This window comes from Misgurnus anguillicaudatus, chromosome 5 (genome assembly GCF_027580225.2).
Source record: "Misgurnus anguillicaudatus chromosome 5, ASM2758022v2, whole genome shotgun sequence".
Taxonomy (NCBI): domain Eukaryota; kingdom Metazoa; phylum Chordata; class Actinopteri; order Cypriniformes; family Cobitidae; genus Misgurnus; species Misgurnus anguillicaudatus.
This window is the reverse complement of record NC_073341.2, coordinates 14129344-14156600: the sequence shown is the minus strand read 5'-3', so window position 1 is coordinate 14156600 and position 27257 is coordinate 14129344. Positions and strand designations below refer to the sequence as shown.

General features: G+C 38.5%; 2 protein-coding genes across 4 annotated transcripts; both read right to left on the bottom strand.

The window, feature by feature from the left end:
* Window positions 1–1736: 1736 nt before the first annotated feature.
* Window positions 1737–18584, bottom strand: got1l1 (glutamic-oxaloacetic transaminase 1 like 1). 2 transcript variants are annotated; one of them, XM_055169040.2, is made up of 8 exons: window positions 18294–18565; window positions 17698–17879; window positions 16876–16999; window positions 16208–16425; window positions 6319–6469; window positions 5900–6059; window positions 2160–2302; window positions 1737–1993 (listed from the first exon to the last, which is right to left on the bottom strand). In XM_055169040.2, the coding sequence occupies exons 1-8, from the start codon at window positions 18403–18405 to the stop codon at window positions 1854–1856; spliced, it is 1230 nt and encodes a 409-aa protein (XP_055025015.2). In that variant the 5' UTR covers window positions 18406–18565; the 3' UTR covers window positions 1737–1853. The 2 variants fall into 2 exon arrangements, 1 of the variants encoding a protein (XP_055025015.2); XR_012369617.1 differs by lacking the exon at window positions 1737–1993 and having other exon boundaries at window positions 2162–2302; window positions 5900–6024; window positions 18294–18584.
* A 152-nt stretch (window positions 18585–18736) lies between these two features.
* Window positions 18737–20969, bottom strand: npm2a (nucleophosmin/nucleoplasmin, 2a). 2 transcript variants are annotated; one of them, XM_055169042.2, is made up of 6 exons: window positions 20870–20969; window positions 20460–20609; window positions 20168–20253; window positions 19566–19676; window positions 19383–19476; window positions 18737–19030 (listed from the first exon to the last, which is right to left on the bottom strand). In XM_055169042.2, exons 2-6 carry the CDS (start codon window positions 20581–20583, stop codon window positions 18975–18977), a joined length of 471 nt encoding a protein of 156 aa, XP_055025017.2. In that variant the 5' UTR covers window positions 20584–20609; window positions 20870–20969; the 3' UTR covers window positions 18737–18974. The 2 variants fall into 2 exon arrangements, with proteins under 2 accessions (XP_055025017.2, XP_055025016.2); XM_055169041.2 differs by lacking the exon at window positions 20870–20969 and having other exon boundaries at window positions 20460–20780.
* Window positions 20970–27257: the final 6288 nt, after the last annotated feature.

Genomic DNA, 27257 nt, shown 5'->3' with positions numbered 1-27257 from the left:
AGATGTGGCCTTCAAATGCGTCCTTTGTTTTGCAGTGAAATGAACAATGCACCAATTATAGATCCCAAGATTCAATACGTGCATGTGACGTCTGGGTATTTTAAAATAAATATTTATAGCTGTTAAATAAAAGTGTATATTTTGCAAATTAACTTTTTTTATGGTTTTCACAAAAGTTTAATGTCTTCCAGAAATTTTTGTTTTTTAAATATATAAACATACAATATATCATATATGTGTTTCATCCTACATACCCACAACATACAGTCCAACAGGTCGTTCTGCATGGTTCTTGAAGTTCCCTTAAACACAGTGGTTTCCTCGTGGGTGCTTTTTAAACTCCATAAACAACAAAGTCAACCAAGCCGTGGAATATATTAGATTATCTGAGCTCTTGCTTTCATTATGTCCACACAAATCCAGCTTAAGACATTCAGCCTTTAAAACAGCAAACAGGGAAAACAATAAAACTCATGACTTACATGGTATCCAGCTAGCAAACTCCTGTTTGCCAAAAGAAGTGGTGGAGCACACAGACTGCAATCATTTGACTCCATCGGTCACTCTGGTCCAAGCTTTTTAATCCTTTATTTATTCTTCAACTAAACGCCTTGTAAAGCGATTTTGTAAGGATACAATAATATTTTCCTTGATCTCAAGATATTTGACTTGATCAGTACTGTAGCGATCAGTTAAATGGCAATCTCCAACGTGGTTATGAGACTCTGAGAACGATCCAATCACATGAGGTAAAAAAACACAATATTAATTTGCTTACAATATAAGTGGGAGGGTTTGGGGCGCACAGTCCTGCGCCCCAAGGCGGATTTAAAACCAGCCAATTAGAGCTCAGCATCAAGTCACATGTTTTTACCCCTTTACTGACCTGCATACACACTCGTTTGGGGTGCGCCCCAGACACACAAATGACACACACACACAACAAACTCAGTTTATATTTTTTTAATAAAGTATAACATGACTAACAGTGAGTTAGTACAGCTAAATGCTTAAATGAGTTAATTTGCACTATACATTTAACTTTTTGTAATATGTTAAAGTAGCTTTCTTCTCTGGCCAACTTTAAGGAGGGCGAGCCCCAGCACCCCCTATTGACCAGCCGCCACTGTTTTTCACACAAAGTTAGTGGGTTGCTCTTTTTTACATTTTCTGGATTTATAGAAGCACTGGGGACCCAATTGTAGCACTTAAACATTGAAACACCATTCTTTCATAGGCAGCCATATGCATCATTTGTGGTTGGGAAATGTCCCCACACTTTATAAATATAGTTTGCGTAACCTCCAAATAACAATTTTACATAATCTAATTCATACATTTAACAAACTTAATTTGTGCCAGGCAGATGTTTTTGCACAATTTCCTGCTTTCAACACACAAAGACGTGACTGTTCACTTGATGTCTAATATATCTCACTCCTGGACATGTGCTATTATAACAATATTTGACAATGCTAGTGAAAACCCAGCTAAAGTCATTTTTAGTAATTTACAAACTCATCCTACATAATGTAGAGAACATTCTGTAAAAATATATCCTTGATATCTTTAATATTGACTGAGTAAGGCTATGTCAACGACTTAAATAAAAGTGAAATAAATGTTCTTTGATGCTCCTAATCTCACTAGATTATGAGACTTTAGCCTGGATATGTTATTCACTTCAGTGGTCAGTGCGTTTCAAGTGGCTGATCAGTGTAAATGAAAGACATCAATAGCTTTCTGCAGTTTATTTTTCAAATGCAAATAATAAAAGTGGAAAAGACAGCAAAGGTGACTGCATTTCAGCTCAAATATTAAGATCAACCCATCGTCTTTCATTTGTAAGATGGTCAGAGTTGAGAGGTCAAAGCTTGATGAATGGATTCTGCCACATAGTCAAGGTTACGGCTGTTTATGGCGCTAACATTCAAACACCCCTTGGGTAACAAGTAAACGTGTTTTCTCTGAGACAGAAATTCAACCTGTTGAGCTAAGAACACAGAATATGAAATAGATTACTTAAATGTATAACACTGAGCTTCCCTTGTAGTATATATCATATTTCCAGAAATGCTAGTTTATCAATATCAGCTGAAAGTGCCATACAGTAATAAAACGCTCATGCATTTATTGATGTATGGTTATATATAACATACCAGTGAGCCCGAGGCAGCAATATAGCCCGCCAGACTTTATTATATTGTCCCAGCACCCAGGAGTAGCCAAAAGTCTCAGTCTCTCACGCAGACGTTCACGCATTAGCATGCACCGTTCAGCTTTGACTTTCAAACTGTTTTCCCTAAAAATAGTAAAAAAAAATAAAGCTTATTTGGTTTTGTTTAAGACATGGAGAACATGGAGCATATTAATATCAAAACCATCTTGCATTTGTGTGTATCACATGCAAAATAAAATACTGTGTTTGCATTACATGTGTGTGTACTGTGTGTAATTAGTATGTATAAATATTGCAAACACAAGCTTTTATTTTGTACGCAATTAATTGCAATTACATATTCTAACAATAGCTTTATTGTCATCTGCCTGTTGGTCTACGTGGTATTGCATCAAGTATTACTTTTAATTTCGCAGAAGACACAGGCGTGTTATCCAAGCATTGATGGAGAGCCCCTTATACTTGGGAGTGGCCATGTCCGCATACTATAATAAATGATCATGCTTTTTTGCAATGTTATGGTAGTTTTGAAAATGACGTGTTTTAATTGGGCGTATGTTTAATTTGAGTTGGAGCGTGCATACAGCCAGTGACTAGCAACCGTGGAGCGCCGCAATCCTGTTCGCAATCCCCTCCATTATAATGAATTGAAGCCAAAAATGTCCGACCATGGCATGCGCAAAAGGAATCGTCCGTGGAGCCAGAGGCGGAGCCGCGGTATCAAACTTTCGCGCGACCAATTCAACCATGCCAATCATAACGACACACCCTTTTTCTATAGCATCAAATTACTAGCTAAAATGAAATTTATCACAAAAATTAACAGTTGAACATATTTCAGCATGATAACAACTACTTGAAAGGACCAAAACCATCTTTCGGAAACTTTTATTGGAAGTGTAAATATTTTTCCACACGTTTGAATAGAAAAGGGCGGGGTTTATGACTTGTACTACAGCCAGTCACACGGGGGGGCGATCATTGAGCAAGCAGCTTCACTTTTCAAGACTTCTGAGGCACACCCGGTCATGAGTTTTTTGCCATTTACTGTGAGGACGGTTACTCATTTGTTTATAGTTGTTACTAGAAAAAGCCTCCTAATGACCTCATTGTAAGAGACAAGTGACACACAAAGTTGTCGTTGTTGTGCACGCAAAGTAATGGGGCTGTTGAATACTTTATTCTGATTGGTTGAGAAATGTTCCATGGTTGTTGATTATTTTTCTGGAAAACGCACACCTAACCTGTCAAATGTCTTAAAATAACTACCAGAGCCATGTTTGCTGTAACCATGATATGCGGAATAACTGACTCTAGTCCTTTGAATTATCTGAAAATAATGCACACCCACGGTGTAACGGCACAAATAATTCAACAGCTTGTTGTCAATTATTCTTTACTTTTCAGATTCTTAGTGTATTTCTTAAAAAGAAATATACCCTCTGTGTGCAAGGCCAAAAAATAATTATAACGGTTAAAAATGTATCTCCACATGTTAAGAATATATGAAGATTTAATTCGAAATCGATCAAAATTAAGTCACAACCTCGAGCTTCGAATTAAAAAATGGGATCGTCGATGCTGCCACGCCCCCATATCACGTCCAATCGGCTTGCCAAGCGGGGAAAATAAACCTCTCAGACATCGGTCAAGCGGAACGCGATTTATATTTTAAACACAAGGGATATATTGCTCCAACTCCTTGAAATGCATATCATAAACAGGATTACTACCTAGTGATCTGACTTCAAACAGAGCGCAGCTTTCTGCACGTGCTCGAGAGCCACCAAGATGCAGCGGGTTATATATTAAACAGAAGGGATGGTTTGCCTCAGCTCACATGAAACGCATAAAACTGAACAAATACGTAAGGATTACTACTTTCGTTTATGTTTAGACTTTGGACAGATGCGAGAGCGCGTGCACGTGAGACAGACAGAAGGGCAGCTGCTTATGACACACTGGTTTTATTTCAGATGTTAAGAGTCCAAGAAGCGCGCATTAAGTCCATGTGCGTGCAAGAAGGAATCCTCTCTCTACAAGCTCTCTTGCGTAAAGTGAAGCCCACAAACCCCCATGCAAGGAAAAGCACGCAATGTGCAGGTTAATGAGAAACTATAATAATAATAAATAATAATGGCATATCATTTTTTGTCTTTAAAAAAAAGAATAAAAATCGAGAATCGAATCGAATCGTGGCCTTAGAATCGAAAAAAAGAGAGTAATCGAATCGAGGATTTGGAGAATCGTGATACCCCTAATGAAGATGTACCTATACTACAAAGCTGATTAGCAGAGTTTGCTTTACAATTTTTCAATGTTGAAAGACAGAGTTTCTGCATGGTTACACCTAATCAAATGAAATTTAGGAGCTATCATGACAATGTCCAGTTTAGTCCAGTGTGCATGCATCCATGTGTTTTTTAAGACCTTTTATCTTTCTTGACAAAAAACAAGATGGTTTTTCTCTGGGTGTGACAAGACACCACACGCAGTGGAAAACGCCTGGAGGATGCTGAATGCCACCTGTTTTTCCTCAGCCGAGCGCTTTGGTTGCTGTGATACTTCTGCTTTGTTTATCAGTCGTTGTACGATGCGCCGGTTATTTGTTGTGATATTTGTTCTGCCCCCATCACTGTGATTGGACGACCGTGTGAGAACTGACATTGACGAGCTGAGCTTTTCACCCAATGTCGAATTTTTTTCAACTCTCTTCGCTCACCGTGGAAAATACGCGAAGTGCCAAACTTCTTTGAAAAATGCTGAGCTTCCTTTGGAAACATAGGCCGGTGCAGGCATAAAATCTTGGTGTGCACGCCCCTAAGACGAGACGAGATTTTTAAGGCCTTACATTTTTTTAATCTTCTTTAGACATTTTAAAGGTGTGGTTCAATGGTATTTCATGCATTCTGACTTATTAACACAGTTATAGAGTTGTTTCCTCATGCTAAACGTAGGCAAAGTGTCAAAAAAGCGGTTGGGCGTGTTACAGAGTATTTCTGTGACGAATGCACTTCAGCAGGGTTTGTACAAGTTTCAGAAAGTTTTTTTCGTTTACGTATCACTTATTTTTATGGGCACTTCCCCCGGAAAACCCCGCCCACCCGTCAATCAGCGGGAGACGCAAGAACATCACATCACGCGACAGGTTTGTTTAATTTCAAAACTCAACAATGGCACGAAAGAAGAAGTGTGTTTTTGGATGTAAGGAAAAGAAATCCAGCCTTATGAAAACAATGGATATAGTTTATTATCCGGGGTAGCAGCGGAGTTTTGCGTGTGTGTTTGATGCGCTGGATTTCATTGAAAAGTCCCAACCGGGTCATAAGTTGCATGCGGCAAGTAAGACTTCTGTCTTATGTTGGAAATAGTCGTGTGCATATTATATAAATGACACGAACATGTAGTGAATCATAAGTTAAACAGTATTGTATAGTGTTGCATGACTCGTACTCGCTCTTCCCGCGGTATAACTCCTCCTTCTTCATTTCTTCAGTATGTTATCAAAAAGAATCAGTAAAGCTAATCTTTCTTTTATAAATCTGATTAAACTAAAGACTCTTCGGAGATATAAAGGATGTAATACTACTCAATAGGTACTCCAGATTAACATCAGAAATGCAGAAACAGAGTGTGTTACATGAGCTTTAAGACCCCACAGAATCCCTGGAAAGATGTACAAATAAAGTTAATTTTTAATCAACTAAGCTTTTAGCTTACCACTCAGCTAGATGGGCAGGGTTACTTAGCACAGTGGCAACCACCCTCGCCCCGTCCATTGGTGGGCAGGACCAAAGCGTCTGAACAAGTCTCTCAGCCTGAGATTGTACAGCCAACAGATTCTCCTTTAGCACACAAAAAAGATGTCCGACTCTTTCACCTATGAATTTAAATTTCATTTTTTTTATTTGCAAGTATATACATTTAGATGTTTAACATGGTGTATGTATGCTTATGTATGTGAACCTAAAATGCCTATGCTTATGTGATATGAGTGTGAATTCATATCATACAGCTTATTATCTTACCCTAACCGTAAGTATTGGATAAATTATCATTATCTGTCAAAATCAAAAATGAGCTCTAATGGAAAATTTACATAAACTAAAATATAACCCTGTTTATAGCAGAAAACGTACCGTAGAGACCAAAGGTGTGGGAGAAAGACTGAGCGCAGAGCAGTTCTAGTCCCAAAGACACACAGTGCCGAACAGGCCAAGCATCCCGCTCCAAAGAACCACTGCACAAACCCTGAGCAGGCATCAGCCAGAATGGAAACATCTGACGGCTCTGAAATAATTGGTATAAAAAAAAACGGACTACTTGTTGATCAAAGGAGAATAAACTCTTCACAGTGTATTGGTCTGTATTGTATTGTATTGTATTGTGTATTGGTCTGACAGCATGCATTAAGATCAATATTCTGTTCTTTAGTAACGATTGATCAAGAAACATGAAAATCATTCGAAAATCTTTTTGTTGCAGAATAAATCTGAAATAAAATTGATTGGTACCTAACTACACCTGATAAAAATCCTTGTAGCCCTCTCACCGATTAACTGGCTCAAATTATGTCTAGGGAAACTTACAATTTAACTTAACACGTGAGAGGCACATCTAAATTTACTTAAGGCATAATGTTTAATACCAAAGTAACCCAAAAATAACTAATATAATTCACCCCGGGCTTCAGATTATAGTTTTCTTGTAAATGTTCACTTCTCTTACTCAGAAAATACTTAACTATAAGAAAAAAATAGTAAAGGCATTAGTACAACACTTTAAAATAAATCTCAAATTATATTACATACCCCCTTTAACTTTGTCTCTCTCTCTTTACATAAGAATCACAGGAGATGTTATGCTGTTTAAACCATTAACAAAAACATTTATTAACTGATTCAAGTTACTCTTGTTTTCTTTTCATTTGATTCATTTCAAATAGATTCAGATCACATGAATCAACTTTAGATCAGAAGTTAACTCACACTTCAATGTGCACATGTACATCACAGGCAATTACTCAATATGAAACACTCAAACAAATGTAAACAAAACAAAACAAAACCAAATAACCCCACAAAAGAAATATTACCCAGCTGGGATTTAAGTCTTTCGTTGGCGCGCTACGTTGGAGCTCATGTGAATGTGTGCAAGTTTCCTCACGAAATCCAATGAAACAGGGAAAGTGAAGAACAAAGTCATGAAGACCCAATTATCAGATCAGCCGATCCGTTTTTCAGTAGCATCTATCCACAAACAGCGGTGTGCGAATCCATCCGATGACGTAAACAAACCAGGGTTGCAACATAAGCCACGACACAGCATCGGTCTCTCTGGAAGAATCGCGAAGCGTTTACTCTCTTCGTTTGTACTCACTGCAGATGACTATTGGCGTTGACTGTGTCAACGGTGTTTGTGAGCTCAATAAACACTATAATAGTTCATCTTCTGTAACGTTGCAAACTATAGAGTCACGTAAAGCTCACGTAGTATTGAGATTAAAAGAACTGCGTCATTTCTTGGTCCTTCACATGAACACGTGCACGTTGAACACGATCACGCACACTATTCTCATAAAGTTAATTCAAAAGTTTTGTCTTAACAGTCTCTTATCTGTACAGTGTCCTTACACAGTTTGCAAACTCAATTTCAGTTTTTTTACGTATTATTTTTACCCGGACAGTGCGATTCGCGCACGCTCATCCAGCTCCTCGTGTCGCTCTCTCGTGCACAGTCACTTCCTACGTGCTGACGCACTCTGACCTTCAAAGGTCAGTGAAAAACCCACCTCATTGGTTAAATAACAGCGCTTTTTTATAACAGATTTTTTTAGATATATCTCTTCTGTTTTGTAATTTTACACATTTTAAACTTTCTTTAACATAACAAACAGAATGTATTTTACCATTTATGAACTTATATATATTTTACAAGATTATAAAATCCAGAACATGAATTGAAATTCTTATTTCTCATTTAACATTTTTAAAGCTTCAATTTAGGAAACTATATAATGTCAAATAAAAATATAACGAAATAATTAGTAGACCCAAATTTAGCAGGGCTCTACATTCTCTCCCCACCACAATTCGTTATGTCCTCATAACGAGGGAAAAGAATAGCAAAAATAAAGCTGTTACATGTCCCATTACTGAAATAACACACATTAACATCATGAGTATACCTTCATCTTGAAAAAAAAACACATATGCATTCAATAGGGATTCTGAACACTAGTAAACCATGTCTACAGGTAACGGCTTAATCACATTTAAGACAGTACAGGTCACTTAACTGGACATGTATTCCTACATGAAGGCATATTCATCCACAAGAATACAGTAGAACAGTACCTTACAGGATTTAAAGCTTTTACTTGAGAAATGTTAGGCTCAAACTTTGGCTCCCCAAAAGTATCATAAGTAAAACGCTTAGGAACTGTTCTTATCCTTTGAGGCCTTCTACTCTTTTCATTTACTTCAATAGTAACCTCTGGATTTGTTACACTCATTTGCTCATCTGAGAGCTCATGTACATCATCATCAACATCATTACAGATATCTGGAACTTCACCTGCATTTTGCAAATCATCAGTACGTTTCTCAGGTAAAGGACCTAGCTCAGACTCTGTAGATACATCAGCAATTTCAACAATTTCATCAGAAAGCTCAACACTTTCATGAACATCATCAAAATCTGTCTGAAAAGGTTCTTTCTCAGAGAACAGAGAAGGTTCTTCAGGCATATGAACCCGAGTTTCATAAACATAGTCATCACTTTCTGAATCTTCATCAGAACTCAGAATATTTCTGATCTGCTCTTCCTGTCTCTTAAGTGCACTATCAGTCTCAAGTCTCAAGTTCTTATTTTGCTCTGTTTGCTTTCTTTTTCTCAAAATTCTTTTCTTAGGCTCCAGAACAACATCGGGAGTATGCTGCTGTCTCAGTTTCTGACCGATAGGAAGTAGATGATTACGATGGAGAATTTTGACTGGTCCATCACCGACTTCAGGCTTCAACCGAAACACAGGTAGGTTTGGCATCTGACTTTGGACAACGTACGGCACAGAACCCCATCTGTCTGCCAATTTATGCTTTCCTTGCAGACCCAAATTCCGAATTAGAACTCGGTCACCTGGAGCGAGGTGTGAATAATGAATTCTTTGGTCATACCTCCTCTTGTTTCCATCATTCTTCTTCTCAGCAGCGGCCTCAGCCAGTTGAAAGGCAGCTTTTAGTTCTTTCTGCATGTTCTTGACATACCGCTGGTAAGACTTAGTGGAGGTACCATCGCTCGACACCCCGAAATTCAGATCAATGGGCAATCTGGCTTCCCGTCCGAACATTAGGAAGTATGGAGAGAAACCTGTGGCTTCATTCTGGCTACAGTTATAAACATGCACGAGATGGGCAATATGTCGGCTCCAATGTTGTTTTTGTTTCGGATCTAAGGTCCCCAACATGTCCAGCAGCGTCCGATTAAACCGCTCTGGTTGCGGGTCCCCCTGGGGATGATATGGGGTCGTTCTGGACTTCTCAACTCCCAACGTATCCAACAACTCATGGATGAGCCGACTCTCAAAATCTCTTCCTTGATCTGAGTGCATGCGTCTCGGAAGCCCGTAGTGAATGAAGTACTTCTCCCATAATACCTTAGCCACAGTGGATGCCGTCTGGTTCTTGGTGGGGAAAGCCTGCGCATATCGGGTGTAATGATCAGTAATGACGAGAACATTACAGGTGTTACTGGAGTCAGGCTCAATAGATAAAAAATCCATACACACCAAGTCCATTGGGCCACTGCTGGACAGGTGTGACAATGGTGCGACGGTCTTAGGCAGTGTCTTCCTCTGGACACATCGAGCACAGGTCTGACAATACTGCTCCACGTGGGTCTTCATCCGAGGCCAATAAAACCTCTCCCTAATGAACCCATAGGTTTTGTCAAATCCTAAGTGCCCAGAGTCATCATGCAATGACTTGAGGACGGTCATTTGAAATTTCTGCGGCAGGAGCAACTGTTTTCGTCTGGGCTTATTTGGAACTTGTGTGCAACGAAACATTACTCCATCCTCCATCTCTAACCTTTCCCAGTCTCTCATGACAAGGGGAAGGTCCTTATGGATACTCTTATTTACCCTGCTTGGATCTCTCTCCTTGAAAGCTCTCCACACCTCACCAAAACAGGGATCATCCTGTTGTGAACATGACAGATCAGAAGAACTCATTTTAGGAGTAAGAGCAAGGTCTAAGGTAGCTAGATTACAGTAAGCTACAGGGACAGATTTTGGAGACCCCCCAAAGAAGTAACAACCCGGCTACAGTTCCCAAAATTACCAGAATTACCAAACATTTGAAAGTTGTACAAGGCTTTTACACCAGCAGATGAAATGTGTGTCCATCTATCGCCGTCTCCCATACTTGGGTGAGGGCGACGGGACAACGCATCAGCATCTGTGTTTTGCTTACCAGGCCTATATTTTAGACTGAAATCATATGAAGACAAAGCTGCCAGCCACCTATGCCCTGTGGCATCTAGTTTGGCAGTGGTCAACACATATGTTAACGGATTATTATCCGTTTGTACCTCAAACTTTGCCCCATAGAGATAGTCATGTAGTTTGTCTACAACAGCCCATTTTAGAGACAGAAATTCAAGTTTGTGCACAGGATAGTTCTTTTCTGAAGGTGTAAGGCTTCTGCTGATAAATGCTACAGGACGTAGGCCCTGACCCTGGTCTTGATACAACACCCCTCCCAACCCTTCACAACATGCATCTACATGTAACACATATGGTAGCTTGGGGTCTGCGAACGCCAACACAGGGGCTTGGGTAAGCCTTTCCTTCAACTCCCTGAAAGCAGCTTCACAACTATCATTCCACCTATTACCAAAGGGGTCTGATGCTTTGTAAAATACATTTTCAGGATTTCCTGTTCTGGTCTTTTTCAGGGTTTTGTTTGGTAAACAACCCTGCAGCAACTGGTTCAAGGGGTAAGATACTTTAGAATAATCCTTCACAAACCTTCTGTAATAGCCGCTGAACCCTAAGAAAGAGCGAAGTTCAGAAACATTCTGGGGTCTGGGCCAGGACTTTACTGCCTCTATTTTAGAGGGGTCAGTTGACACACCTTCTTGAGAGACAATATGACCAACGTAAGTAACAGAGGGTTGACAGAAGATGCACTTGTCTAAAGACAACTTTAGACCTTCACTCTGCAAACGATCAAGCACTTTAAGGAGCCGTTGCTCATGTTCCTCCAGGGTTTTTCCAAAAATGATGAGGTCGTCCAAATATACCAAAACTTCCAACAGGTTCATATCGCCAACCGTATTCTCCATGACCCTTTGGAAGGTCGCGGGAGCCCCAGAAATGCCCTGAGGCATCCTTTGGAATTGGTAGAACCCGACTGGACAGATAAAAGCCGTCTTTTCTTTGTCAGCCTCACAGAGTGGGATCTGATAGTATCCACTTCTGAGATCTAATACAGTGAACCATTGACTTCCATTCAGGCAAGCCAGAGCATCTTCAATTCTGGGGACCGTGTATTGATCTGGGATGGTGCGACGATTCAGGGTTCTGTAGTCCACGCACATCCTTATCTGCCCGTTCTTTTTTCTCACTACAACAATTGGCGAGGCGTAAGGACTGCGGGACTCAGAAATGATACCAGCTTCTTTTAACTTCTGCAAGTGTTGTCTGACATCTTCAATATCGGCTGGAGCAAGTCGCCGTGATCTTTCACGAAAAGGTCTGTCGTCGGTGACTCTAATGTTGTGTTGGGTGCTTTTTGAACAACCTACATCGAACTCATTACAGGAGAAAACATCCTTTCTTTTTAGCATCTCTTCAGCCAGCTTTCTTTTCCACTCCTCGGGTACCGGGGAATCACCAAATTCAAAGGAGTCCAGGGTTAATCCTGCTTCAGCACTACTTTCTTTGGATGAAGAAACGGAGTGCACAACATCAACAGGAAACACATGGGCGATGCGCATACCTCGTTTCAAAGTGACAGGGCGAGTGGAGACATTTCTGATGGTGACCCCAAGTCTTTTGGAGTGTACAGCAGTAGCAGGTTGAACTTCTGCCCTCACCAGTAGTTCTTCTGGAAAACCGAATTCTTCGGGCTGATCCACCAAGAATGTTTTAGCAGCCAGGTCTCCTGTGTATTTTAAGATCCCCCTAATTCGCCTACTTTCACCCGGACGGATTTTCACAGGCTTAAACCCCGGAAACCACACAGTACCTTGACTATTGTCAACTTTAACATCAGCACTGGCAATGACCTGTTCATAAGCATCTTTGATTTCAGGATGCACTGTCAAAGTATGGAGAAAATCATTCCCCATTTTCTCTTTACATGCCTCAACGAGTCTTTTTACCACAGAGGTGTTCGTTCCCACCAAAATATTAACTTCACCTCTTACAGCGGGATCAGGACAAACCAACACGAGCGCATCAATGGTCTCGACCACTCCAGCTACAGACCCTGGAAATTCAAGCCTTAGCGACAAACAGCCATCATATGGATACTGCTGGGAACTTAGACCCCATATTTCCAAATTCTCAATTGGCGTTAAAGGAAGATGCTTAAGATACTTGTTGTAAAAGGATCTGTATAAAAGAGTGACTTGTGACCCACTGTCAAGCAAGGCTTTAGCATAAACTCCTTCTATCTGAATAGGAAGGACAGAGCTAGGACCAACTAGGCCTGCTGGGAGAACAGCCTTTCCTATTTTTACTTGTTTGCTCTTGTTGGAACGTGTCTTACCCGGAGCATCAGTCCGTTCCTCTACCGAGCCCCGGGGAAGTTTCCCGTCGGCCGCTTGAGTTTGATGAGGCGTTCATTCACTTTTCTCAAGTTTTCCTCATTAACACAATCCCGCTTGAGGTGTCCGTCTTCACCACACCTATAGCAGAAATAGCTTGTGCTACCACCTGCTCTGTTTGTTGGTCGTCTCTCACCAGTGGCTGAGCTATGGTTTTCAGAAGGACCATGAATCACAGTTTCGGTTGTCGCAGTCAATAAACGAGACATCTCACTCTTTAACCCCCTAACTTCCTTCTTTAGTCTCTCAATCTCAGACTCAGTAGGATTTGGTTTAGTAGAGGTTTCACTCTTGACAGAGGATGCAGCAGATACAGCAACGTTGGCCTGAATGGAGTTCCTGCTGTGCATCATGTTCTCTTCTTCTCTAACCTCCTTCAAAAGATCAGTGAAAGAAAGTGGGTCACATAGCTTGTGTGTCATTCTGAACCGTAAAGCTACCATGTCAGTTGGAAGTGCTCCTCTGATTATCTGCTGCATACGAAGCTGATTCATTTCAGAGAGCATAATGCCTCTTTTGCGTAACACACTGTGTAGCAATTTATCCAACCTCAATATGTATGCTGAGAGTTTTTCACCCTCATTCTGAAAAGTACTCCTAAACCTCACCATCAGATCTGCAGCACTTTCTGTGGTACCAAAGGCTGTCTCCAAAGCACTGAGATAATCACTGGAGGAAGCTGTTGGATTTGCAATCTTTTCAAACCTCACTATATCGGCTGCAGGGCCCCTAAGACACTCAACAAGTCTTTGTTTCTTTATGTTGTCAGAACACTGCCACTCTTCAAGAATGTGAGTGGTCTGTTCAGCCCATGCTTCATACTCATCCTCACCACTGGGTGTGGGTGTCACCCCAGAAAACGTACGCAGTTTCCTATAACCTGGGACTTCAGTAGGTGTAGCCACATTACACTTTTGCACCAAAGAGTTAATAGCACCAACAAGCTCAGTGCTCAGGCTAAGTGAAGGAGAAACCATACTCTGAACATCAGCTAAAGATTTACCCTCTTTCTCTAGGAAAGAAAACAGTTTAGTATGGAACTCACCCTCTCTATTTTGTTCAGGTGCTTGAGTTGTGACATTAACAACCTGGGTATACCAAGTACTTACATCAGATCCCCCAATTTCAGCAGGAAGAGATATCTCAGAAACCTTCCTAGCAGTTTCAATCAAAACAAAATGATGCCGCTTAGTCGGATCAGCATGACGGCCACGCACTTTGCATTTACCCATACCTTGAACTGTATCAAGCACATTGTACACTATCATGTCTTCACAGTCCAAAGGTACATTGCTCAAAATGAGGGCGTTCTCAAGCTGAACATTTTTCTCACTACACCATGCAATTACCTTATTTACATCCATATTGCTCATCTGTGTATTTAGGTAGTATGTAAAATTACAGATTTATGTAGATGTAAATAAATAATAGCTGCACAACCTTAAATGTCTTACTCACTTAGTCAACAAAAGAAAATTGCATACCTCAAAAAAAAAACAGTACCTTTACAGATTTTGCCTTTCAAATAAAATACAAAGAAGGAAAAAAACAGTTATCTGAATCCCGGACGAGCCCCCACAAATGTAGCCCTCTCACCGATTAACTGGCTCAAATTATGTCTAGGGAAACTTACAATTTAACTTAACACGTGAGAGGCACCTCTAAATTTACTTAAGGCATAATGTTTAATACCAAAGTAACCCAAAAATAACTAATATAATTCACCCCGGGCTTCAGATTATAGTTTTCTTGTAAATGTTCACTTCTCTTACTCAGAAAATACTTAACTATAAGAAAAAAATAGTAAAGGCATTAGTACAACACTTTAAAATAAATCTCAAATTATATTACATACCCCCTTTAACTTTGTCTCTCTCTCTTTACATAAGAATCACAGGAGATGTTATGCTGTTTAAACCATTAACAAAAACATTTATTAACTGATTCAAGTTACTCTTGTTTTCTTTTCATTTGATTCGTTTCAAATAGATTCAGATCACATGAATCAACTTTAGAGTAGAAGTTAACTCACTTCAATGTGCACATGTACATCACAGACAATTACTCAATATGAAACACTCAAACAAATGTAAACAAAACAAAACCAAATAACCCCACAAAAGAAATATTACCCAGCTGGGATTTAAGTCTTTCGTTGGCGCGCTACGTTGGAGCTCATGTGAATGTGTGCAAGTTTCCTCACGAAATCCAATGAAACAGGGAAAGTGAAGAACAAAGTCATGAAGACCCAATTATCAGATCAGCCGATCCGTTTTTCAGTAGCATCTATCCACGAACAGTGGTGTGCGAATCCATCCGATGATGTAAACAAACCAGAGTTGCAACATAAGCCACGACACAGCATCGGTCTCTCTGGAAGAATCGCGAAGCGTTTACTCTCTTCGTTTGTACTCACTGCAGATGACTATTGGCGTTGACTGTGTCAACGGTGTTTGTGAACTCAATAAACACTATAATAGTTCATCTTCTGTAACGTTGCAAACTATAGAGTCACGAAAAGCTCACGTAGTATTGAGATTAAAAGAACTGCGTCATTTCTTGGTCCTTCACATGAACACGTGCACGTTGAACACGATCACGCACACTATTCTCATAAAGTTAATTCAAAAGTTTTGTCTTAACAGTCTCTTATCTGTACAGTGTCCTTACACAGTTTGCAAACTCAATTTCAGTTTTTTTACGTATTATTTTTACCCGGACAGTGCGATTCGCGCACGCTCATCCAGCTCCTCGTGTCGTTCTCTCGTGCACAGTCACTTCCTACGTGCTGACGCACTCTGACCTTCAGAGGTCAGTGAAAAACCCACCTCATTGGTTAAATAACAGCGCTTTTTTTTATAACAGATTTTTTTAGATATATCTCTTCTGTTTTGTAATTTTACACATTTTAAACTTTCTTTAACATAACAAACAGAATGTATTTTACCATTTATGAACTTATATATATTTTACAAGATTATAAAATCCAGAACATGAATTGAAATTCTTATTTCTCATTTAACATTTTTAAAGCTTCAATTTAGGAAACTATATAATGTCAAATAAAAATATAACGAAATAATTAGTAGACCCAAATTTAGCAGGGCTCTACATCCTTAACAAATAATTTGACACTCTCATATCAGGAAAAGTTGTTTTTCTCTGAACTTTTTCATTGTTATTCTAAAACCGTACCACCATGATCTCAGTCACACGTTTCCACTCCTCCTGACAGAGGTCGGCCCCTGTGGGACGATGCCCTGAAGCGAACAGGACCACCACGCTACGTTCTGGAGCATTCTCCAAATCATGCAGCATGTTTTCAACGCACACTCGGCTGGATTCAGCATCCCAGTACCGGTAGTATCGTACATCCTGAATCCCTGCTGCCTTAAAGGTGTCTGCCAGTGATTCTGCAAAAAATCAATTTCTTGCTGTATTACTGCTACGTGTTAAATCTGTTCAGATTGTACAGGTGTCCCAGGCATTTAAATGATGTCTAGCCATACAAACACAGCCTAGATGTCTAGGCTACAATTTGGTCTGTTTGTGAAAATTAGATGTCTAATCATAGCCCAAAATAAATTACATAGAATAAAAAAATAAATAGGTTTAGCATTTCCAATTTACATAGCCTTCATGTCTTTGGACTGTCTGAGGAAACCGGAGTAAACCCAAACCAACGCAGAGAGAACATGCAAACTGCTCAACTATACAGCACCATCCATTTGAAATAATACAGTTAGGATTACTTTTATTGATGGGATGGATTTTTCAGAAACAACATGAGTAAACAAATAAAACTATATTGAATCAGAGAATATCAAACTGGTTAACATGGTATGTGGAGGCATTCTACCCACCATCACAGGGAGATGAGAGGAGAACCGGCCCACTCCAGGAAGAACCAGAACAGAACCAGGATCTCAGTAACTCAGCACCCAGACGAACAGCCCCCGTACGTCCCAATGTTTGGACACCGAACACCTGACACAAATACAAACACATCTTTATTGACCCAGCAAACATGATTTGGAGGTTTAATCTAATTCAAAATGATATAAAACCCATCTCAGATGTTTAGGAGGTAAAAAGAGATACAGTCTAGACACTTCTACTACTGTGTGTCCAGTACACGGTGTACCATAACAGACATTCACTTTCAAAGCAAACCAACTCTTTATATTTCCAATGACTGTCTTGTTCATTTAAAAACTAGGTTCAATCCAGTTGAAAAGCTCTAAAATCAATTTGTAGTCAGGCCTTTAATTATTGAAATCTAAATGCACAATGATTCATTTAAACTTATCAAGGTGAACTTAAACATTAAAACATCAGTTTGAGGATTATAAAGTGATTCAAAACGTTCTCTGACGTGCGTGACTAAACCTTTTGCGTCACATCTTCCCTATAACTCAGCAATTGAATCCTAAACATTGTTTACATCTTGCACTGACATTTAAGGATGGCATTGAAAGGTCCAGTTTTACACCATCTACAAACAAACTACAGACGGTAATGTGCCAGGCCATCTGAGCGTTATCAGTGTATTCAGCTTGAGATTCACTGTCGACTACGAGCAAAACTGAAGATTAACGCAAGCAATCAACAATTGTAAGGATTTTATATAGCAGATGACGGTCAACAATGACGTTGATTGCGGATATAAAATTAAAGGATGTTACCTTGCTTTGCAATATAGCAGGGCTATCCCTTCCCAGTGCAAGTTCTGTTGCCTTCCTGTTAAATTCTGGGATACCAAGGATGGGTTGGTACTCCGGGGTAAGAGTGGGGTCTGTGATGATCTGCTGCTTTATTTTTTGTATTAAAGGAAGCCATGTGGTTTTTCCATGGTCTCCAACATACTCTGTTCAATAATATAATGCACATATTGGATTAAAAAATGCTTTATATATAGATTTCAATATCATGTTGTGAAAATTAGAGTTTTCCTGTAGATTAACTTGGTAAGTCATTGCAATTCGGTTAGGGGTTTGATTCTCAAGTGTGTAAATGCAGTACAAGTCACTTTGGATAATATATTAGCGAAACAGTTAACTTACATTTACGCATCCTACAGGCATTTTTATCCAAACTGACTAACAGTGTTTATTCAATGTATACATCATTTCTTAGTATGTGCTCCTTGGTTCGAACTCCTAACACGTAATGCTCTACCAATTCAACTACAGGAACAGTAAGCATTGACTAATATCATGTCACATAAAGTACATTATAAAGTTTGTGACCAGTATAGTGCACATGTAGTTAAATCACTCACCCCTTCCTGCAAGATTAACTTTATCAGGGTGCGTGTCACGCTTGAAATCCTCTGCAAACTTCATCGCGCTTGACGCGAACGGCGCGTCATCAAACACGGAGCGAACGGACATCGCGTAATTACGCGTTTCGTTTTTTGTTACAATCAGAAAACGTGTTCCAATAACACGAGTCTGTCCTCAGCGTTGTCGTCGTGGCAACAATACCAGATGGTTTGTTTACTGGCTGTTGCTAAGGGGCCGTGATGTGACTGTTTCCTGGCAACGACTCACGACGTATCATGAAGTACTATTAGTACTTTTACTGCTAGTTTAAGCAAGCAAAATAAACAGTGAAACATGAAAAAAAATATTTTTTAAATTAAAAATTTGTCTCCATTTGTAGGAAATGATGAAAAGGAATACTGACAGATCTGTTCATGAACAAACCACATCGTGGGAAAAATACATCAGATAAACTTTATTTTTATAAGCATTATATAATGTGTGTTGCGATACTGGCTTTATTAATTTACAAGTGCCCAGACTTGTTTGTTATTAGGCCTAACATTAAAATATTTTAAGTTAATACAATTGTTGAAGTTTATTAAACAGTGTGAGGCTATAATAACAAGCATTGACACATTCTCCCCACATGATCATTATCATTTGGACTGTGAAACAAAGCCACACATCCATCTTGGTTAACCATCTTCATCTTCCTCTTTCTCCTCCCCCTCTGTCACTTCAATGGGGTTCACTAAAAAAGACAGATACTTTTTAGTAAACAGAAGTGCTGTAGAAAACAGGATGCAGCATTGTAATGTGAATATGAAATATCATCTGATGTACATTTACTATTATTATTATATTCACATTGTTAAATGCACACTTATTTGTAAGTCGCTTTGGATAAAAGTGTCTGAAAAATGTACTTTTGTTCTATAAAAACCCATAAACGTAAACATAAATACAAACTATTTTGTAAACACACTATTATATATATATATATATATATACATACATACATATTAAAACTTTACAGAACACTTGTTGGACTAACTAAATCCATCAGCTGCATGACTGCATTACATTATATCGCAATGCCTTACATGCAATATGTTGACCAGAGATGAACACAGGTCCTTTTCCCGAGCACAATTTAAATGTGACAGGAGGTGTAAGCTCCAAACTAGGAAAACTGATCTGGAAAACATGGCAACATATTACTGTATCAGTTAACAATAAGAAAGCTAAGTATATCATCATGCAAACACTCAGGCACAATAATTCACCATTGGCATACTGTGGCGTAGGGTGGCAATGGGTAACGGTTTGGATCTTCCGACCCCGTCGCAAACGGTCACCACGTGCATCTCGTCCCTTGCCTTCTCACTGAGACATATCTGTGAATCCATGACAGGTCAATCATTGATCGATGTCTTAAAGGGATAATTCACACAAAAATGAAAATCCTGTCATCATTTACTCACCCTGGTGTTGTTACAAAACTGTATAAATGTCTTTGTTCTGATGAACACAAAGGAAGATTTTTGAGGAATGTTTGAAACCAAACCGGTCACGAGCACCATTGACCTTCATAGGAAAAAATAATACTATGGAAATGAATGGGGCTTATGTTTGGTTTGTTTTCAAGTATTCCTCAACATATTTTCCTTTGTGTTTATCAAAAAACAAAAAGACATTTATACAGGTTTTTAATAACACGAGAGCGAGTAAATGACAGAATTTTCATTTTTGGGTAAACTATCCCTTTAACGTTGTTTATATAGGTTTTTAGGCCCATTTATAAAAAATAAAGCATTATGCTAACAGGAAACAACTTTAATGTAAGGAATTAACCAAACTAAGTTTACAAACAAATGATTGACATTACCGTTTTGATAAACAACTGGTTCTCCAGAAGATCATCATCATCCTCTTTAAAGACAGCCGTGGGCTCAGAAGCACTCAGTACACAGCCTTTCAGAAAAAAAAAACACAACAACAGAAAACAACAGGGACAAAATGTAACACAACAATGTTAGATAAATGTTGTGCTGGTTCATCGGCTAACTTAATTCAGATCAGCATGAAAACAAATGGTTTTATGGGTAACTTATGTACAACTTCCTATTTGTACAATTTCATATTTGCACAAAAGGCCAAAATAAACCTAACTTGCTTACCCCAGACAACGCATGCTCTGTCAGATACAGATGATGAACTGGATAAAGTTAAATCCGACAGATCTACTGAAATTATAGAGTCATTCTCAACCAAGAAGTTTGAGAAGGTTGTCATCTCAGGCATCCCAAACGCTCATCACATGAAATGGGCTGGCGCGTGACGACAGGAAACATATAGATCAGCAAATATAAAAGTCTCATAAAAGATTATTTATATATTTATATAAACCAATTTAGCATTGTCCTCGTCTTAAATGTGTGTATAAACAAGCTTTTAATTTTACGTTTCCTTAAGAACACGTGCAAACCGTACGAAAAATAACCAACACAGGTGATTATGTGTAGCAGATATATATAAAAAAAACTTTACTTTGAAAACGAAAACGCTATTATAACCAATGCCAACTTACTAAAGTACAAAAATAATCTGTATTCTGATCATCGATAAATTAGTTACATGTGTGTAAAAAATTTCAGCTGTTTTGGGCTGAGCGTGTGAGACCCATCATCAGACACTAGAGGGCGCTCTCTGACCTTTTATTACCTGAAATGACTCGTTTTCCACACAGTAAATCAAGTCATCAATTTCATAAAAAATGTTTGACACTCTGTTATGAAATTAGTGACTTTATATTATATTATATTATATTATATTATATTATATTATATTATATTATATTATATTATATATTTACACTAAATATTTCTCAACCAGGGGGACGGGGACCCACAAGGTGGCCTAAACATAACTTAAAATTATTCAAATAATTTACAAAACAAGCATTTAAATAAGCTAAAACAATTAAATATATATTTTGTAGTGTTTGGTCATATATTTATGCCAAGCTCCAGTATATTGTATTTGGTTAAAATTGTGGGGAGGGGGCTTCAAATATTGTTGTGGACAATAAGGGGAACTTAAGGTAAAAAGGTAGAAAACTCTTGCTTATTGTTGTGGGTATAGAAATAAGAAAGTAGGCCTATAGCTGTCAAATACTTTTCAAGAAATTACATCTTATTTGGCTGCAGCTACATTTATATAGTCTTGATTTGAATCAAATGAATACAGATCTGTAATAATTAATGTTTTTTTACAGACCTGATGTTTTATAAAAAAACGTGGATGGGCAGTGCTAATGCTTTCATCATTATGTTTTTTAGTTCCTCTAACTGTCAATTACGATTTATTACTGATATATTTAAGACCAGAACATCTTGACCTTTACCTGACCTGTAAGGATTTTTCCTTGTTATTTTTCTCATTTAGGGTGGAATTTGTGTACGCATAGTTGAACTGTTAGCTGTGTCGCTTATCAGATGTCTAACCAATCTAGCCAGCTCTATAACATTTTTATCTCTTGTTTTCTGAAAAATTCCCCACATTCTGTTTTTAGTCATTCTCAAAAGAACACACACACGCTCACTCCAGACTCATGTTACCGGTTATCATTTGTGCCCCTCTTATCTAGAGCTTCATCAGCCTGCCCAGACCTGCAGTTTATTTGGGGAACAGAAAACACAAACTGGTACATACAGTTATTAAGTCTTGTGAAATAAAGTTGTTTTAGTTGATAAGATTTAAAAGGTAAAATTTACAAGTTCACTTGCACTTCCTGTGCTACAAATAGTAGTAGGCAAATCTGGCTTGGAATTAGGTAAATGCACCTTAACCTAATTACACCTGCAACAAACCTATGAGCATGATTTAACTCAAGCTATTGGCTGTTAACCAAAATAAGGGCAAGCTCTCCAAAACAACCCACCTGCTCAAAAAAAGTGAACTGAACTCTTTAATGTAATAAAGTGAACCATTAATAAATACGTTTCTTATAAAAAATTAACAATAATAACAATCATTATTCATTTTCACTACTTCTACTAGTAATAATAATAATAATAATAATAATAAAAGTAATAATAAGCATTATTTAGCATAGTAACATTCCAAACAATTATTCCAAAAAACAATGCTATAAACATTGTTGAAATATTTTGAATTTCTGAGAAAAGGTCACATTAACTATTGTTTTATAAGGAGTTACTTTATCATTTATTCAACTTTCTTCGCCCATCTGCCCCGTTTTGTGGGCATCAATATATCAGAACCTTTAGTTGCATCCTGAATCCCCTTCATTCAACTATTTATTTATGTAAGAGATTGTGAGCAGTCTCCGTGTTCAAGCATGATCTGATAGACCTCTTTAGCAAAACTCTTCCTCCCTCCAGACTTGACGCTGTTTATTATGGCTTTGAGCTGCATGGGAGGTTTGAAGATCAGTATCTCCAAAGATGAAATGTTTCTTCAGTGCTTGGTGAAGGTCAGTGACCGATAGCAGTGTGGTGTGGATATAGCAGCTATCAAAAGCAAGCGTTTTTAGTAACTCATTCCACATGAGATATTTACAGTCCGACACGTCTTTTTCAGCACCCAAATGTGTCCAATAGAGAGATTGTTATAGTGATACAGTGAGAATAATTTGACTGGTCATTCTTGCCCCTATGAGTTGATCCAATATTTTATGATAATTCATACATATTTTACATGTTGGCTAATTCGTATGAATTCATATGACCACATTTGTAGATTTTTGTATAATTTGCCTCCACCTATGTGACATTGGGGTTAGGTTATTATGTTGGCTTGAAAAAGCCAACATATTGTTATTGCTTTTAAACTTATTATGTTGGCTTGTCAAAGCCAACATACTGATATTGTATTTAAACTTATTATTATTATGTTGGCTTGACAAAGCCAACATACTGATATTGTATTTAAACTTATTATTATTATGTTGGCTTTGACAAAGCCAACATACTGATATTGTATTTAAACTTATTATTATTATTCTTCTTCTTCTTCTTCTTCTTCTTCTTCTTCTGAGACTAAAATTTCTGCGGCTAACTCGTCCGACAGCTTTCAAGCTACATCCACGAAATTTTCCACGGACATTCTGACTGGTCTAAAGAAGTGTGCTATATCTTTTTGACGGGATCCGACTTACAGAATTCCTAAAACGGGACATAAAACTTCCGAAAAGTCCCATTTACTTAACATTGCGACAAACTTTGACAGGTCATAGCTCCGAGTGAGAAATTTGTAGAAACTTGTGGCCTACCATATTTAAGGAGGCTGACAGGCACTGTGAGAACATACCTCACAGTGGAGTGTAAGTTTCACCCCTGGGGTGTAGGAGGCCCCCAAAATTCCCCATTGACTTATAACGGGGCAGGAAACACGCCCATATAAGGGAATTAAAATGTTCCAGATGGAATATCTTCGCTTTACAGTGTCATAGAGACATGGAGGTAGGCTCATTTTACTCAGTCATCCAATCAGTCTCTCAGGGTTGTCCCAGAGCTATTAAGCCACGCCCCTAGCAACCATTTTTTGGGCACCCTAGCAACATCTCCCATAGACTGCCATTATAAAATGCCCAGATGGATATCTTTGCAGCACAGTGTCACAGAGACATGGGGGTGGGCTCATTTTACTCAGGCATCCAATCAGTCTCTAAGGATTCTTATTGAGCTATTAAGCCACGCCCCTAGCAACCAAATATGAGCCTAGCAACATAATAAACAAAGCCTTATATCTCTGGATCCGAACATCATAGAGACATGGGGGTTGGGTCTTTTGGTCATGTTAGCTTCATGCTAGCTTCAAGCTAAGTCATACTAGCTTCATGCTAGTTTCATGCTAGCTTTATGCTAATTTCATAATAAATCTTGCTAACTTCATGCTTATTCATGTTAGCATCATGCTAGCTTCATGCTAATTCATGTTAGCATCATGCTAGCTTCATGCTAATTCATGTTATCATCATGCTAGCTTAATGCTAATTCATATTAGCATCATGCTAGCTTCATGCTAATTCATGTTAGCATCATGCTAGCTTCATGCTAATTCATGTTAGCATCATAATAGCTTCATGTTAATTCATGTTAGCATCATGCTAGCTTCATGCTAATTCATGTTAGCATCATGCTAGCTTCATGTTAATTCATTTTAGCATCATGCTAGCTTCATGTTAATTCATGTTAGCATCATGCTAGCTTCATGTTAATTCATGTTAGCATCATGCTAGCTTCATGCTAATTCATGTTAGCATCATGTTAACTTCATGCTAATTCATGTTAGCTTCATGCTAGCTTCATGTTAATTCATGTTAGCATCATGCTAGCTTCATGCTAATTCATGTTAGCATCATGCTAGCTTCATGCTAACTTCATGCTAATTCATGTTAGCTTCATGCTAGCTTCATGTTAATTCATGTTAGCATCATGCTAGCTTCATGCTAATTCATGTTAGCATCATGCTAGCTTCATGTTAATTCATGTTAGCATCATGCTAGCTTCATGCTAATTCATGTTAGCATCATGCTAGCTTCATGCTAATTCATGTTAGCTTCATGCTAATTCATGTTAGCATCATGCTAGCTTCATGCTAATTCATGTTAGTATCATGCTAGCTTCATGCTAATTCATGTTAGCATCATGCTAGCTTCATGCTAATTCATGTTAGCATCATGCTAGCTTCATGTTAATTCATGTTAGCATCATGCTAGCTTCATGTTAATTCATGTTAGCATCATGCTAGCTTCATGCTAATTCATGTTAGCATCATGCTAGCTTCATGCTAATTCATGTTAGCATCATGCTAGCTTCATGCTAATTCATGTTAGCATCATGCTAATTCATATTAGCATCATGCTAGCTTCATGCTAATCATGCTAACTTGATGTTAGCTTCATGCTAATCATGTTAGCTTCATGCTAGCTTCATGCTAATTCATGTTAGCAACATGCTAGCTTCATGTTATTTCATGTTAACATCATGCTAACTTCATGCTAATCATGCTAACTTGATGCTAGCTTCATGCTAATCATGTTAGCTTCATGCTAGCTTCAGGCTAATCATGCTAGCTTTATGTTAAATCAGGCTAGCTTCATTCTTAAACATACTAACAGCAAGATAGCCTACTAAACTAAACTTCTGTCAAACCGTTTTTAACGTTCAGGCCAGGCTTTGTCAAGCCAACATAAAGTTTGTCAACAAACTTTTCTATCTAGTTATTCTTCTTCTTCTTCTGAGACTAAAATTTCTGCGCGTAACTCGTCCGACAGCTTTCAAGCTACATCCACGAAATTTTCCACGGACATTCTGACTGGTCTAAAGAAGTGTGCTATATCTTTTTGACGGGATCCGACTTACAGAATTCCTAAAACGGGACATAAAACTTCCGAAAAGTCCCATTTACTTAACATTGCGACAAACTTTGACGGGTCATAGCTGCGAGCGAGAAATTTGTAGAAACTTGTGGGTTACCACATTTGAAGAGGCTGGCAGGCACTGTGAGAACATACCTCACATTGGGGTTTAAGTTCCACCCCTGGGGTGTAAGAGGCCCCCAAAATTCCCCATTGACTTATAACGGGGCAGGAAACCCGCCCATATAAGGGAATAAAAACGTTCCAGATGGAATATCTTCGCTTTACAGTGTCATAGAGACATGGGGGTGGGCTGATTTTACTCAGGCATCCAATCAGTCTCTCTGGATCGTCCCATAGCTATTCAGCCACGCCCCTAGCAACCATTTTTTGGTACCCTAGCAACATCTCCCATAGACTGCCATTATAAAATGCCCAGATGGATATCTTTGCAGCACAGTGTCACAGAGACATGGGGGTGGGCTCATTTTACTCAGGCATCCAATCAGTCTCTAAGGATACTTATTGAGGTATTAAGCCACGCCCCTAGCAACCAAATATGAGCACCCTAGCAACATAATAAACAAAGCCTTATATCTCTGGATCCGAACATCATAGAGACATGGGGGTTGGGTCTTTTGGTCATGTTAGCCTTATGCTAGCTTCATGCTAAGTCATACTAGCTTCATGCTAGTTTCATGCTAGCTTTATGCTAATTTCATAATAAATCTTGCTAACTTCATGCTTATTCATGTTAGCATCATGCTAGCTTCATGCTAATTTATGTTAGCATCATGCTAGCTTCATGCTAATTCATGTTACCATCATGTTAGCTAAATGCTAATTCATGTTAGCATCATGCTAGCTTCATGCTAATTCATGTTAGCATCATGCTAGCTTCATGCTAATTCATGTTAGCATCATGCTAGCTTCATGCTAATTCATGTTAGCATCATGCTAGCTTCATGCTAATTCATGTTAGCATCATGCTAATTCATGTTAGCATCATGCTAGCTTCATGCTAATTCATGTTAGCATCATGCTAGCTTCATGCTAATTCATGTTAGCATTATGATAACTTCATGCTAATTCATGTTAGCATCATGCTACCTTCATGCTAATTCATGTTAGCATCATGCTAGCTTCATGCTAATTCATGTTAGCATCATGCTAGCTTCATGCTAATTCATGTTAGCTTCATGCTAGCTTCATGCTAATTCATGTTAGCATCATGCTAGCTTCATGCTAATTCATGTTAGCATCATGCTAGCTTCATGCTAATTCATGTTAGCATCATGCTAGCTTCATGCTAATTCATGTTAGCATCATGCTAGCTTCATGCTAATTCATGTTAGCATCATGCTAGCTTCATGCTAATTCATGTTAGCATCATGCTAGCTTCATGCTAATTCATGTTAGCATCATGCTAGCTTCATGTTAATTCATGTTAGCATCATGCTAGCTTCATGCTAATTCATGTTAGCATCATGCTAGCTTCATGCTAATTCATGTTAGCTTAATGCTAGCTTCATGCTAATTCATGTTAGCATCATGCTAGCTTCATGCTAATTCATGTTAGCATCATGCTAGC